This window comes from Poecilia formosa, unplaced genomic scaffold (genome assembly GCF_000485575.1).
Source record: "Poecilia formosa unplaced genomic scaffold, Poecilia_formosa-5.1.2 Scaffold407, whole genome shotgun sequence".
Lineage (NCBI taxonomy): Eukaryota > Metazoa > Chordata > Actinopteri > Cyprinodontiformes > Poeciliidae > Poecilia > Poecilia formosa.
In genome coordinates this window covers 319,054-333,961 of record NW_006800346.1, presented here as the reverse complement: position 1 = coordinate 333,961, position 14,908 = coordinate 319,054, and the positions used below count along the sequence as shown (strand labels likewise).

Sequence of the window (14,908 nt, the reverse complement as noted above, 5' to 3'; positions counted from 1 at the left end):
CATCGTAATCAGTTCCACCACCACAACTAATGCGCTCCGGTGAGAGAGAAGATTCTCTGCATCAAAGGTTCTGTTCTGAAATTTTGATCTAATCTGTACTATATCAACAGAATAATTGAGTTCAGGTTTGATCATTTTTACCTAGAGCTAATTAAAGGAATTATACGTTCTTTTAAGAATCGTGAAATTATCCTTAATTTAGTTCCAGATTGGTATTAATCAGATACCTATTTCTGTGATAACCCACTACCTGGATGTTGCACAAAGCAATAGAAAACTCTCTCTTGGAACATGTTTTTCTGATTGGTAAATGCTGCCCTGGGTGAAGAGCCACATCGCTCCATATCAAGAACCACCACTGACTCCAGATCATTTTCAATAAAGGTTTGAAGCCTCAAAAACTGTATTTGGGACAGCCCTAGTTAGATTGCAGTCGGTGGCGTCGTATACGTGTGCTTCAAGAGGTTCTATGCTTATTGTATTTGCATAGGTTGTTAAGGTGCAGTCACTTCCAGTATCTGCTTCAGGTTTTCTTCAGGCCTTTTGTTGGCTCATCATTTTGTGTCTTAAGAGGATAACGAGTAGTGCATTATTTAATAAAACCCTGCATTACCTTACATGGCTACCACAGTTTAGCTTTATACTCGAGCATTTTCATAGCAAGCTTTTGGTTTACTATTTCAACAGTATATTGCATGTTTAACTAACAAAAAACACTCTGTAATACCTGAAGTTTGAAACAGTTCAACAGTAGACATGTTCAGAACTGAAAGGTTCGACACTAGGTTATCTTTCAAAATTCCATTAAAACATCATTGCAAGGCATTTTGTTCCTGTTTCTTACTTTCCCAATGGGCCCAGCATGCCTGAACTTTGTGTCCTTGTGTTCCAGTGGCCGTGTGTGTTTGTAAAGTGGTGTTTGTGCAACGAGATTCCCTCCCCCTGGTATCCTCTGTTTTTCATCTGGGAATAACGGATAAACAGGAAGCAATGCAACATGATACAATGGTGTATCTGAAATGGAATTTTGGCCAAATCCAAGAGGTAATAAAGAGGAATCACAGTGGCTTATCTATCATCCTTACAGGGAATAACGACTTCTTCTTGTAGTGTCACATTTAGTTCTACTTCAACACCACTAGTTTATGTTGTAAATATGTTCAGTCTACTGTTAACGTTCAATCAAGAGTACAACTCCAGAGGTAAATATTGATCCATTTAGGGCCATCGGCTCTCAAAAATTGAAGAATGACATCGCTCTCGTTAAAAGCTTTGTGTTTAAATATGGTAGCAACTCCTCCTAACAAGTTGCTACCAGTTTGAGTGTTATTCCTATCCAGCACACTGGTAAGCAGGACCACATCCTCTGTGTTTAGGCCTGTGGAACACATTCAAGTGTTAAAGCACAAACATTTCCTCTGACCTGCCCACTCTAGCTCATTAAGACCGTGAACCTTGTTCCAACTCTCGTCCAAACATCCCCTTGAGCCGAACTTAATGCACTGGTGATGGGAGTGCCTTGCAGATGTATTCACACCCTTCTGCTTTTTTGGCTTGTCACCTTACAACCTTCTAATGACATTTGGCTCTTGCCCGCTTCAAAGCATCAAATATAGATTTGACTTCAGACGGTAAATTAGGTATATAGTTGACGCATTGAACTGGGAGGTTTGGGTTTTGTCATATTTTGAAATCTTAAACCCTTTGATCTGTTTTATCCCCTGTGTTGTTTTTCACACATCTGTTTTATTCCTCGGTGGTTCATTGTATTGCTGGTATTGTCGTCCATCAAATTATTTGACAAACCGTCTTCAGAGAGCAACAAGTCATGCCAACTGCCCATGCTAAAACATTGATTATTTTTTAAACAATATGGTTTATGGTATCTTTAAGGAAGTTACATTTTATAAACCCCTTTTTCTGTTCACATTTATACCTCTTCCCTCATGTCCAACTTCTCCTCGGCCCCCTTGTTCCACCACCACCTGTTCTGTTTGATGCATGCATCTCTGCTAGATGCTTCAAGTGACCCTCACTGTCTCACAGGAGACGCAAAGCCCTCTGAAGTGGACGAAGACTACAAGTGGCAAACATGCACTCAGGAAGACAACTGCAACCAGAACCACTTTCCTGGTATTCCAATAGCCAACGGCCACTACTTGGCATTGGTGCCGGGTAACAGGAGACCCATCGATCCAGCACTAGCGGAGCATTTCTCCAGAATCGCACCCCCTCCTTTAGCGCCCAAATCCAGCACTGAGAGCAGCTACATAATTGAGGAGCAGCTGAGGAGGATGGAGCAGCACCGTCAGGAGCAGGAGAGACAGAAGAGGCAGTGGCTGGAGGAGGAGCGGCTCAGGCTGGAGCAGCAGAAGCAGCTGGAGAAGCAGCGCCGAGAGCTGCTCCAGCTTCAGCTGCAGCAACAGCAGCAGGAGCACCGTCACCGCAGGCAGGTTCTGCAGTGGCAGCTGGAGCTGGAGCACCAGTACCGCATGCAGCAGAAGCAGATCCAGCAGCAGCAGCAGCTGAGGAGGAGCCCGACCGGCGTGATGCTGTCCCCGTCGTCTGGCCTCTGCACCATCTACGAAGCCATGGAAACCAGTGACGAGGAGGACGAGGTCAGGGGGGAGCCGAACAGGAACGTTCTGGTGGGACGGAGGAGGCTGCTGCCTTCCCAAGCCGTATCTCAGGGCTTCCAGAGGCCCCCGCGTCAGGTGGCTCCACACGACCTGGAATGGAACAAGAAGGTGGACATAGTCCAGCAGCTCATCAACCAGTCCCTGATGCTGTCCAGCGATGGAGGGTGCCCCCCGCTCCTGCTCCTACCCGTAGGGACCGGGGGAACCCTAAGCCCGCTGAAAAGCAGCATGTGGCCCAACCTTCCTCCACAGTTCAACCCTCCTACGGCTACAGTGACCTCCGTCAGCAGTTACTCCCCAGACAGCCGGGGCAGCTCCCCAGCTGGAGACTGGACCGTGGTGGAGGTGGAGACCCAGCACTGACGCACCTCATCAACTCTGTTTGTTTTCTAACTTCACAAAAAAATACAACCAAAAGTATCACTTTACTATTTATCACAATACATCATCATTGGGGAAAATATTTTTTAGTTTAATCTAACTCTGATTTCAGTGTGTAGTTTCATCACACAACCATTCAAACTTGAATTTCTGATGTTTTTGTACTGGTGTGATCCCTGTAAGCCACACAGACATGCACTGTGTCCTTGTTCTGCATCGTGTTACCTTTACACAAGAACTTAATGGCACTCTGGTGTTTTACTGTGAAAGGTACTGTAACTACTTCAAAACATTCCTGTATTGTAGTCTCTCTTATATCGTTAAAAGAATCTAAAACCAAACACAGTGCCTTGCTAAAGCACTCATACACCTTGAACTTTTTCAGAACGGAAGAGTGACAAAAAGAAGCCATGAGGAGCCACGTTGACAGCACAACTAATATGAAAGAAAGAAGGCACTATGGCCAGTAGAGAACAAACTTGTGGACATTTTTCATATTCCTTCTACTTCATACTTAGGCACTACTTTGATCTCATCTCTGCCACTTAAATATATTCAAGCAAAAACTTGTACAATGATGCAAAGCGGAAAAGTTCAAAGTGTGTGAATAACTTTGGAAGGCTCTATATTGGTCACCCTCGAGAATGAGGGATTAAGCTATGACAAGTTGCACTAAAGCCAAATGTTTATGTATTTCAACGTCCTTTTGCAGGTAAGTGGTTACACCGTTAACAGATTAATATATTTGTGAACTTTTTTTATTCTTAATTCCTAATAGTAGGATATCTAAGGGGGTGGAATGGGGAAGTCTTTATTTGGTCCCTCGCTACACTTTTCTTGCTAAGTACCCACAGTGACTTCACTGGACGACTGGGTCCTTAAGAGATCCGTCAGTCATGGAGGAAAGCCGGGGAGGAACAGGAGAAAGGAGCTCCTTGTTCTACTCAGAGGAAAGACTTCAAGGGTGATGGACAAAAGGGTAAAGGGGCGGTGGGAGGAAGAGGGGGACATTCATCCGCCCTCTTCCCTCTCACATTCCAGGATCGTAGCCTCATTTCCTGGGTCGGTCAGTATTTGGGGCGTCTTGGAGGGTACAGATGATGTCATGGTGGCAGAGAAAGGATGTTGTGAAGCCGGTCCGGATGGGCACCACACTGGTTTGATGTTATCGACAAGAACTAAAACCAGGTTTAGTTTAGTCACGTTATTCGTATTTTCTATATAAATGTCTTCCTTTGATGTGTTTTATTGTGATTGGTGCAATTTATGAGAAATATGTTTGATAGTTATACAAACACAGGCCAGTAAATCCAAGCCTGATGTGTTATTAGAGAAAAAAGCACCTGTTCTCTCTCTGTCTGTTCAAGGTAGGTGATTTCAGTTAGAAATATCAGAAGTAAGGAAACACTGACACCTGCTGGTGGCATGTGTGAAGCACAACACCACAAGGCTACTTTACGTCAAACCGATTTTATGTTAGTTTTCAACAGCCTGTTGGTACGATGCACTTTTTATAAGACTAAAAAGTTATATAAATAATATTAAATCAATATTTGAAAGATAAAATTAAAAGCAAGACATAGTTTTCTAATATATTTATACTCAAATTATTGTGCATGACAAATCAGATTGTGTAAAGAAGTATGCATTTCCCTAATCTTGTATGCTGCTACATTTGATATTAGAAGTTTTTACCCATTTTACCACAACACTGTTATGTTGCATGCAAATATACACCCGTGTTGTTCAGGAACAGCACCGTGCCTGAAGCTCCTTTTCTCTGTTTTTGTCTATTAAACCTCTTATATTGCTACTGTTAATATGAAATGTGACCGTTTACATGCTGTTGTTTCTGTGAGAGTTAGTCGTACTTTGTTTTGTGAATAATTTGCATGGTGAAGAGCTAAAGTCAAATACGCTATGAAAACTAGACAAACACCACATCGACCGTCTCATTAAATGCATTATCTCACATTTGTGTTGTTCACTGTGGTGCATTTGAGTGACCTGGACTTCCTGTCCACACTCAAACAAAAAAGGATTAGCTTTGTTTTGTTCTAGATCTCAGGAGTCTCTCAGTTCAGTTAGTAGAATGCTTTTCCTCTCACGTGTGAAGTTCCTCAAGGGTTAGTTCTCACTCCCCTGATTTTAATTTCACCTGCTTCTAAAAAACAAACATTTCCTTCCATTTCTTGGCAGATGATCTCCAGTTTTACATGCCTTCCAAATGTAAGCATTTCATGTTCAACTGTAGAACTACTTCTGCTAACCATTAGCAGTTTGGTTCTCTACTTCCTTTATGACTATCTTTCAATAAAGGCAGTCTTCTTGGTCATCTTTGAAGGCGTGTTTGATTAATGGAGTATCTCCTAAGGATATCGGTGCATAACGGTGGACAAAATATATGCTACACTTTTCACATTTGTATTAGTAACCATGCTAATTCAAAGATAAACAACAGAAAGGTAAATATGTGGGAGTAAAGCTTTTACATCCATATTTTAATAAATGTAATGTTTCAAAATACCTTAACTAAACGTATGGGCTTTCCTTTGCCTCCTTTTGTGATTTACACATAAATTAATAGAAAACCATGTATTATTGTTCTTTGGGGTTGTGCTCCTGCTTTGTGTTGATCTGTGTCAACGTTTCAGATTAAAAAAATATTTAAATTTGTGGTTGTAATGTCACAAAATGTGAAAAATGTGCTTACCCGTCTGTCTTAAAGCTGATTTTCAACTGCCACATTTGGTCATTACATTGGTTCACAAATATTCAGTCTGTTTCATAATGAATAAATGTCCGTGTGGGACTTGGTGAATCCGCTCTCCGTGTTTATGTGTTGGTCCCAGTTCCTCCTCTGTCCGGATTCTGAGACACAGAGGTCGTATTGATACCGCGGCCATCTTTACTCTGCGAGCCAAATAAAACTTCCATTCACGAAAGCAATGTTGTCATTTGCTGGAGAACCACAAACGTATTAGTTTTAGTATCAGCGAGTAATTGACTTAAATAACTGGAACTTTTACTTCATTGAAAGTGTTTAGAAAGAAAAAGATTTCAAAGGATGAAACTGAAATGTCGGTTTTAGACAAGTGACACATTCAAGTAAGGTTGACGCAGAGGAACGAGTCAACTGTCTGAGTCGCCTGGTCGACTGTTGCAAAGAAGAAGCTCTGAGCTGAAACTTTCTGGAAGCACAGCCAGTTTCTCTCTGGCTCCACGAACGTCTGCATGAACCTTCACTCGGCACACGGATGAATCTGCATTCTGCGACGCTGTTCTGAACATTAGCAGCCACTTTCACAGTCCAGACCTATGTTTTATTTAACTGTTTATCATATTTTTAAATACAAAAGGATACCTAACAAATGTCAGATCACAGATTCTAAATCTAACACAATTTCTACATATTATGCATCATTGAAAGTTTTAAAATGTGCGTTAAGAAGGGACTTTAACGTCTAAACCTTTTCAAAAGAGCCAGTAGAACCAATTCACAGCGGTTTCTGTGTAGCTCTCTGGTGTGATTTACGCATCGGTGTAACAATTATCATGGGTTTTGTCTTAATTCCCCACATGGGAACAGAACATCGGGTCCTCCTTACCTCTGCAGCGCCTCAAATGTAATTAACTACCCTTTGTTCACTTCTGAAACTCCCTGGCACACAAATCTCCAATTCCTGCTTTTCCATCCCCTTACTCAGCCCTGCAGAGAGGATCTGTGTGGCCTGCTTTTTAAGGCACCGCGTCCTCTTTTGGATGCGTGACTGAGACATGGAGACGTTCTGAAACCGTCTGTGTCTCTGAGCTGAATGTCTCCAGTGATAGAAGGAAAGAAAAATAAAATGCTTAAAAAAAATTAAAAAAAAATCTGGAGGACTGATGCTCCCTTTCTGATAAATGTTCAAATGCAAAGGAAAGAAAGATGCTGTTTCCAAGCATCTTCCCAAACACTTTGATAAAATTAGCACAAAAAAAAGACCTAATAGAGATATCCTTGAAAGGCAAGATAAATACAGAGCCGTGGCTTCTCTCCAGATGAATTTTCACTTTCAGTCACCTTTATTCGGCGCATGGAGAACCTTCCCACTTTGGGAAATAAAAAGCACTCAACTGAAAATGTCAATATTTTCTCTGGATATGTGAACGTTCCTCCCTCACTGGTCGGCGTCAAACTGACGACACTCCAGACAACAGATAAACGAACGCCTCGAACTACACTCTGCATCCATCTCAGGGCTCAACACAGAGGACCAACAAACTGGTGAGTATAAACTTTGGACTCTGTTACATGTATATATTTTTGAGTAGTTGTTTTTTTGAAAAAAACCCTCTTTCATCATGATAAAAAGCTGACTGAAACTGAGTTTGCTAAGGCCAGGAATCACTGATTGGTTAGTTTTAGTCATTAGACAAACTTTTGACTTTATAAACTAGAATTTATAAGAATAATTCAAGAAAAAAGAATAGAGTTTGCAGGTTTTTCTTACAAATGCAAATTAGAGGCATTTTTTAAACTTTCTTGTTAATTTCAACTTTTACTCACCTTCTGAAACCACATAAGGGACTCTTACTGTTAATAACAGAACACTGAAGTATACTGCGATTCTTAGTATGTTACAAAGATGTAAAGACAATTATCCCAATGAAGGAAAAACATGTTTAGGTGCAGATTACAGTATATTTAGCTAATATCATTTAAAATAGTTTGGTCTGTGATGGACTGTCCACAGTGGACCCTCCTTCTCAACCAGTGGCTGCCCTACAACATTGCAAAGATGAGCGGCATAAACAGTGAATAGGTATTTAAAATAGTTTTTTATGAGAGAAACCTTTCAGTTATAAACGTTCAAAATGGCACAGATGTCTACTTTCACAGCTTTGTAGTTCATAGGTCAGACATACAAATAATTCAACTATATACCGATGACTTAAGTCTCTTTTTCAACAACTTGAAAATTACAAGTGGACTTGTAGACCAACAAGTCCTAAAATTTACTGTTTAGGACAGATTGGGATTTGCTTATTGAACTTTTAAAAGACAGGATTGAATAAAAAAAACACAATTAACTCAGTCTGTAATCTCAAAGGAAATGCTTATTGGCTAAAAGCTTCACTCCTCTATGAGTGAGCTTAACCTCACAGGAGTGTAACCAGCCTGAAGTGAGGCCTTCAGCCGAGGGAGGCTGAAAACACCGTTTGCAGATTCGCAAAGGGACCAAGGCTAAAAAAAGGTCTTCAATAAAGCAGAACAGACCCCCTGGTGGTGAGGAGTAACCACAGGCTCTGGTCTCAGTGGTCCACTGCTGGAGGGAGCTCAGGTGTAATGATTTTAAGACAGTCTTTAAGTTTCAGATCGTCTGCCAACATTTCTACAGCTTTGAAGAAAGTCTTCAGAGAAGCTCGTGTTCCTTCTTGTGAGAAAATACACAGATAATGAGGACAATGCCTGGATCAGTGCTTCTCAATGCCGGTTCTCGAGGACCACTGACCTGCCTGCTTTAGGTGTCTCCCTTCTGCCACAAACCCGTCTTGAACAGGCTGGTGATTAACAGGTTTCTGTAGCACTGGATGGGATGCAGAGGAGCTCATGTAATGGTTTGAATCAGGTGTTCTGGAATAGAGACACGTCTGAAATATGTAGGGCGGTGGTACCTGAGGACCGGAATGGAGAAACACCAGCATAAATTACCCTGATGTATTACATCAGCTTGTCAACATTTAGCTTTATTTGCTCTATTTCCCATTTTAGTACCGTTTGTTCAGAATTTGCTTGAGAAACAATTTCCTAGCTCTAGATCAGGAGTCTTCAACTCCAGTCCTCAACCTCCAGTGTCCCGCTACTTTCAGATCTGTCCCTGGTCCAACACTCTTGAGTCAAATGAATGAATTACCTTCTCCATATGGAGTCAAGTTCATATGGAGGACCCGATTATTTTAGTCAGATGTGTTGAAGCAGAGACACATCTAAGAGTTGCAGGATACCAAGGTCTTGAGTTGAAGACCCCTGCTCTAGATGGTCTTACATCATTGACTGTCTGTGTGCAAAGAATGATCTTTGCTGTTTAAATCTGAGAGTCGGTGCTCTTTTATGCTCCTATGAAAGGGTGGCGCCTGTAGAAGAAGCCCCTCAGGTGTCTCAAGCGTCTTCTTGTTCAGGGACTCAGGTTTCCCGGAGGAGAGCCCACACAGACACAATAACAAGATAACAGCCGGAGGAGAGGTCCTGTCGGTGTTTGTAACATGTTTTTACTGTCTGACGGCTCCCTCTGCAGGGACTTTGTTCCTGCTGAGATTCAACTTCTCAGAGATCACAACCCAAAGGAGCTACTAAAGAACATCTTGTCTAAATAGGCAGTTTGAAGTTTTACTCAGATGGAAAAGGCTTAGAAAATGGAACAAATCTTCAATCTAACTCTGGCCTTCAAAGGAAATATTCTTTTGATCTGTCACTGTATAAATCTGAAGAAAAGCATTCTTTTTCTCTGCTTCTTCCTTTTAGGGTCCTTGTTTTTGCTGGTGAACATGGAGAGATACACCTTGCCTCTTAACTCAACCTCTGTTCCTGCACAACTCCCCTACAACGCCACAGTTTATATGAACGGCTCTTTCAAACCTTTCAGTGTGTTTGATGGCTGTGACATGTACATCGAGGCAATTCTGTTTGACCTTACCTTTCAGATTATCAACGTAGTCGTGGGAATACCTGCCAACCTCCTTGTTATTGCGATTCTCATCCACAATCGCAAAGAACCGTCCACTTCGGACCTGTTCCTGGGCTGCTTGGCCTTCATGGATGCCTACTTTGGCAGCATGACGCCCCTCAGCTTCTTAAATCTTTACCTCTGGCAAAGCAAAGAGGTGTGGTTAGCGATTAAGTTTTCCTTTGGAGTGAAAGACACCAGCGGCCCGTTGTTTCTCTCTTGTATCTGCTTGGATCGATTTGTGGCGGTGCTCTTTCCAATCACGTTTGGGCAGCTGAAGTCCATCAAGTACAGGTTAAGCCTCACCCTGCTGGTACTCTGTCTCACCTTTGCCTACTCTGCTGCCAAGATGGTGGGCGGTCTCCCCAACTTCGAGAAGGTATTCACTGGTGAGGTCCTTGCAGCTTTCGCCTGGATGGTGCTGTGCAACGCAAGCATCTTATGGGTCCTAAAGAAATCCCGTGGCGTTGGGAAAGATGAAATGCATCCCATGAAGAAGAAGGCATTCAAGATGGTGCTCTCCATCCTCTGTATCATTGTGTTCAACTATCTGCCTCTCGTCGCACTGTTCCCATTCGAAGACCATTACTCCCCTGATGTGTTTCGTTGCTATGTGCAGCCCGCCGGCTTCGCTTTTCTCAACATCAGCAGCACTATCCAGCCACTTGTCTACCTGTCCCGTCTGGAGAAGGTTCCTTTCCTCCCAGAAACTTTTATTAAGAAATTTTCTTCCTGCATCAGCAGAAAGAAAAGTAAAGAAGTCTCCGAACCAAAACCATCTGCTTAAATTTATATGAAAACAGAACAGCATGTCATGAAAGAGACTGGAGAAGATTCCTTAATAGGTTTAGATAGAAATGCAATGATAACCATGTTTACCATTTTAACTAGAAAGGGTAGCAACTTCATAATGATATTAAATGTATTGTCATGTGATGACGTTCAATGAGAAGTCAACTGTTTGGGTTGGGCGCCACCTTGTGTACAAAAATAAAATACATCTGACAAGTTTTGAGTTGAATCTGCTGTATTCAAGGCATTTAGTATGTTTTTCTTAATTCATTACATATGAAATATCAAAAAAGACGAAGGAACATATTTGAAAGTTCTGTATCGTGCAGGAGGACATTGTTGTTTCAGAAAGTCACTTGGTTTTCTCAACTACCTTCTAAAAATAAAGCACAAAAAATAAACACAAAAAATAAACACAAAGATTAACAAGTAAGTTAATCTTCAAATTACAACAGACAGAAAAGAGCAAACCTACAATGACAAAATGCAATCAAATTTAATCAACATCTTTACAGATATAGATTTTAGATGGATTTTTTTGATAACATGTATATATATATTTATATATACATGATTAGTTTAGTTGGTTATATATATTGCGATTTTGTGATTAATCTCTTTTTTTTTCTTCACTTTCCATTGGGAAAGTGTTTATGAGTTTAGTTAGTGAAATATTGCTTCATTTTTATAGCATCCACAGTGATGCTCTCAATTGAATACCTAGACAAGTGTTCCTCAACCCTGGTCCTCACCGCCCCCCCTGCTCTGCATGTTTTAGATGTGCCTCTATTCCAGAACAGCTGATTGAAATGATTGCATGACCATCAAGTACTGCAGAAGCCTGTTAATCACCAAGAGATACCATTAAGGTGTGTGGCAGAAGGGAAATACCTAAAACATGCAGGACAGGGGGCGGTGAGGACCAGGGTTGAGAAACACTGGCCTACTCGGTTCTTTTAAAATTTCCACAAGCTTGATTTTTTAAAAATCTTCTGTGAAGATTTAAAAGTACAATTCTTCTTGAAAAATAAAAGTGAAATTTAGAGTTACTCATCCCGCTTTTCTCAGGGGCTGAGTTTGCTTATGCATTGGGCCGGTTCTGGTCTAAAATACTGCTTTAAACAGTGATGGACTCCACGCACCAGCTTTCTCCGATTTTTTTCTTTTAATGCTGTTTTCATCCTGTCATCAGACACACACGCAGCAGAGCTTTAATTTGATCAACAAGTGGCAGCAGGGGGCGCTCGGCTGCCGCAGTGAGGATTTCCAGCTGCATCAAGCTGCGCGTGGAAGCCAGAGATCACAACATAAGCAAACTGTGTGAAATTCAAAATAAAATCATCATCATTAGTTTTATTTATAAAGCGATTTAGCGCCAGCCACGACTAAAACAAAGTGCTGGACATGGGAGATAAGATAAAGGAAAACAACAAAACAAAGTGACAAAGCTAAGCACACAACAGAGTAGCTGAATTAAAAAACACAAAACATAACAAAGTAGTAAAACAAATAAAATCATACCAAGAAACGCCAAGAAAGTCAAGTCACAGTTGGGTTGAATGGCAATGAGAGAAAATAAGTGTTTAGAAGAGTTGTTGTTTATTATTTAAAATAAGTATTTCATTTACTAGAATTCGAAATCGACATCTGAAGTACAACATCTCACGACCTTTATTCTGAAGGCCCATTCCGGAAATTGTGCTTGTACATTCTGCTGGTTTGACCCCTCCCTCGTGCCCCTACCCCCCTTACAGCATCAGCCGCCGGCTCCCAGCTCACCGCAGAGCCGAGCAGCGACGCACCGCCTCCGGCGGGGGGAATAACATGGCTCCAGGTAACCGCAGCGCGGAGAGTCCCGGCGAGACCCGGCGGGGTTCCGGCTCCTGTCCTCTCCGACGATGAGCAGGAAGCCCCGCAAGCAGCCCTCGCTCCCTCCACTACCTACACTACCGGACTGCGTGATGCGGACCCCCCCGTCCAAGAGTTGACGTCCTGCCGCTTGGAGGTGATGGTGTCCTCGCCCCCTCTGCTCAACCTTCCGCCGCGCTCCAGACGTTCGGGATCGAAACACTCACCGGGACTTGCTGCTTATTTAAACTATTTTTATTCTAATATTGACGGACTTGAGAGCAAAATTTCTACTATGACCCGACGGCCATAGCCTGAGCTAAAGATCATTGAAGTCATCTGATAGCTGGAGCTCATGATGGCCAACAACAACGAGCTACAGGTTAGTTTTTCAACTTTTTATTTTTAAGGCTGCTCTCATATCCAGTCAAAGTTGTCTATTTCTAATTACTTGAAGGGCCTTTCAAAAGTTGTCGCTCTTTAAACTTTTCCGACATCTCGACAGTAAAAGCCACAAAAGTCAATGTAATCTATGTGAAATTAAAATTAATCAGTGGTTTCCAAAACCCACATCATTACTTTGATCTAATCCATTTATCTGTAGTTTTTGCTGTAAGGTTGTGGTTGTTGTCTTGCTGGAAGGTGAACTTCTGTGCCAAACTTTTACAATCTGGATCTTCCTGTGTCTGTTGGAGAAACACAGCCCCACACCATGATGCTGCCACCCTTTGTGTTTCAATCTGTGGGTGTTTTCATGGTGATTTCATTTGATTCTCTTCCAGGATTATTATATATTTTGCTCAGTTCATCTTCCAAACAACTCTTACCAGCTCCCCCACAGCATGATGCTACCACCACCATGTTTCAGTGTGGTGTGAATTCATTTCATTTCATTTATTCATTTATTTAAGCGGGACAATGCACGCAAACATAGAACAGAACAAGTAAGTAAGCTGAAATTTTGCATTGCGTTTGGATGTAAATTTGTTTATAATCTGAAGAGGCCTCTGACTGAAGACTGTCGCTAACATCTCAGTGTCTGGGGAGCCGAGACAATATCTTTTTTTTAATTTATTTATTTATTTTTTTTTACACTTCTGCTCCAGTTTATGGCCACGTGAAATTCCAATAGAATACATTCTCCACAAATTAAGTGTTCAGAAACAGAAAATTAAGTGAATCGATACAATTTATTTATCAATTCACCATTAAATATCTGTTAAATATCGTGACAATGTTGCTAAGTTGGCAACTTGGCAAGATTGAGGTGACTTTTGTTAATTTTCCAGTCTGTCAGTCAGTCCTCTCTCAAGAACGGAGCTGAAGGGGGCGGTGGCTGATTTTCACACCTTTGGATAAGATCAATTTCTCATTTAACTATCAGCCAATCACCCAAAACTACAGCAATCAGGACCCATTTTTTTTGTTGTTGTTGTTTTTGGTGCATCCCCAATATATTTTGAATCATGGTGTCATCAGAGTTCACAAACAGTCAGTGGCGAAGAGTCTTTAAATGAGGAAATTTCTTGGAGGGGGGAAAAAAAACTGCTGAGTTCCCATTCTGATTGTGACTCCTCAGCAGTCCTGCTCCATCACAAATGTGTCGCACAGACAGAAATAGTCACAGTTAAGCCAACCGCGTTTACTTCCACCGTCCCTCTGGGGGCTCGCCGGATCGGCCCGGTTGAACTGACCCCATGTGAGACGCAGCGTTCATCCTCAGGTGGAGTCGTGTGAAGCGTGCTGGTGTCTGATTTAAGGCTTCCAGTTACGCTGGTGTCACTGGAGGAGGTGAATGTTAAAAAATTCAAGGCAGCGAGTCGCTCCAGAGACCTCGGACCCCCGGCCGCCCGCAATTGCTCTGAGGGGGCAAAATGTCACAGCCGCAAAAGCGTACCTCATATTTCCTGTTTCTGTCTGCTCATGTTAGCCTGCATTCGTTTGGTCTTTTCGCTCTGTAATTCTGCAAACCGCCAGGCAGCCGGTGTGAAGATAAGAGATGTAAAAATAAAAGAGAGCTGTCGCGTAGTTCCCCCCCGGCTCAGGCTGTTCCGGGATCAGTTTGAGTGACAGAGCGATTCTTCCCTGAATGGAGAAGGTGTTTTCAGTGTTTCCTGGAAGGCTGTGCTGCGCATGTGGGCATGTGGAGGAACGCTAACAGCTGATGTGGGCTGCAGGGAGCCTTGGAGCGGGATATGGTGCAGCCTACAACAACGCCAAGCAGCACTCCACAGCCGTGTTATTCTCAGTTTGGGTTTAGTTTCCACTGAATGCGAGTGTTTTCAGTCAGCACGACTCACACCGTGTCACAGACTTATAGATCTAGTGTTTTCCCAAATGTATTCATAACCTCGAACCATTTCATTAATGCTACAACTGCAGCTTTCTTTTCTGCATTTTACTGACATGTGGTAGAGCTACACTCAGGAGTGCATAAATATGAAAGTGGAAGGAAAATTGTATGTTGTTTGTGCAGTTATAGACAGGAAACATGTGGCATGCGTTTGCGTTCAGGCCCTTGTTCTTCTCACACCCCAAAAA

The 14,908-nt window shown here is 42.1% G+C and overlaps 2 protein-coding genes across 2 annotated transcripts in view; both read left to right on the top strand.

Moving 5' to 3' along the window:
• Window positions 1-9,507: 9,507 nt before the first annotated feature.
• Window positions 9,508-10,692, top strand: LOC107833557 (G-protein coupled receptor 183-like). Its single transcript, XM_016663181.1, has one exon. It carries the CDS (start codon window positions 9,549-9,551, stop codon window positions 10,512-10,514), a length of 966 nt encoding a protein of 321 aa, XP_016518667.1. The 5' UTR covers window positions 9,508-9,548; the 3' UTR covers window positions 10,515-10,692.
• A 1,552-nt stretch (window positions 10,693-12,244) lies between these two features.
• The window catches only part of LOC103154952 (serine/threonine-protein kinase N1-like), a 42,074-nt gene continuing 39,410 nt past the window's right edge, over window positions 12,245-14,908 (top strand). Inside the window, exon 1 of the mRNA XM_007576442.2 lies at window positions 12,245-12,749. Within this exon, the coding sequence (XP_007576504.1) occupies window positions 12,723-12,749 (27 nt within the window). The 5' untranslated portion in view covers window positions 12,245-12,722. The remainder of the gene's footprint in view (window positions 12,750-14,908) is intronic.

Coding starts and splice junctions, on each gene's coding strand:
- LOC107833557 (XM_016663181.1), top strand. CDS start 9,549: ATGGAGAGATACACCTTGCCTCTTAACTCAACCTCTGTTCCTGCACAA.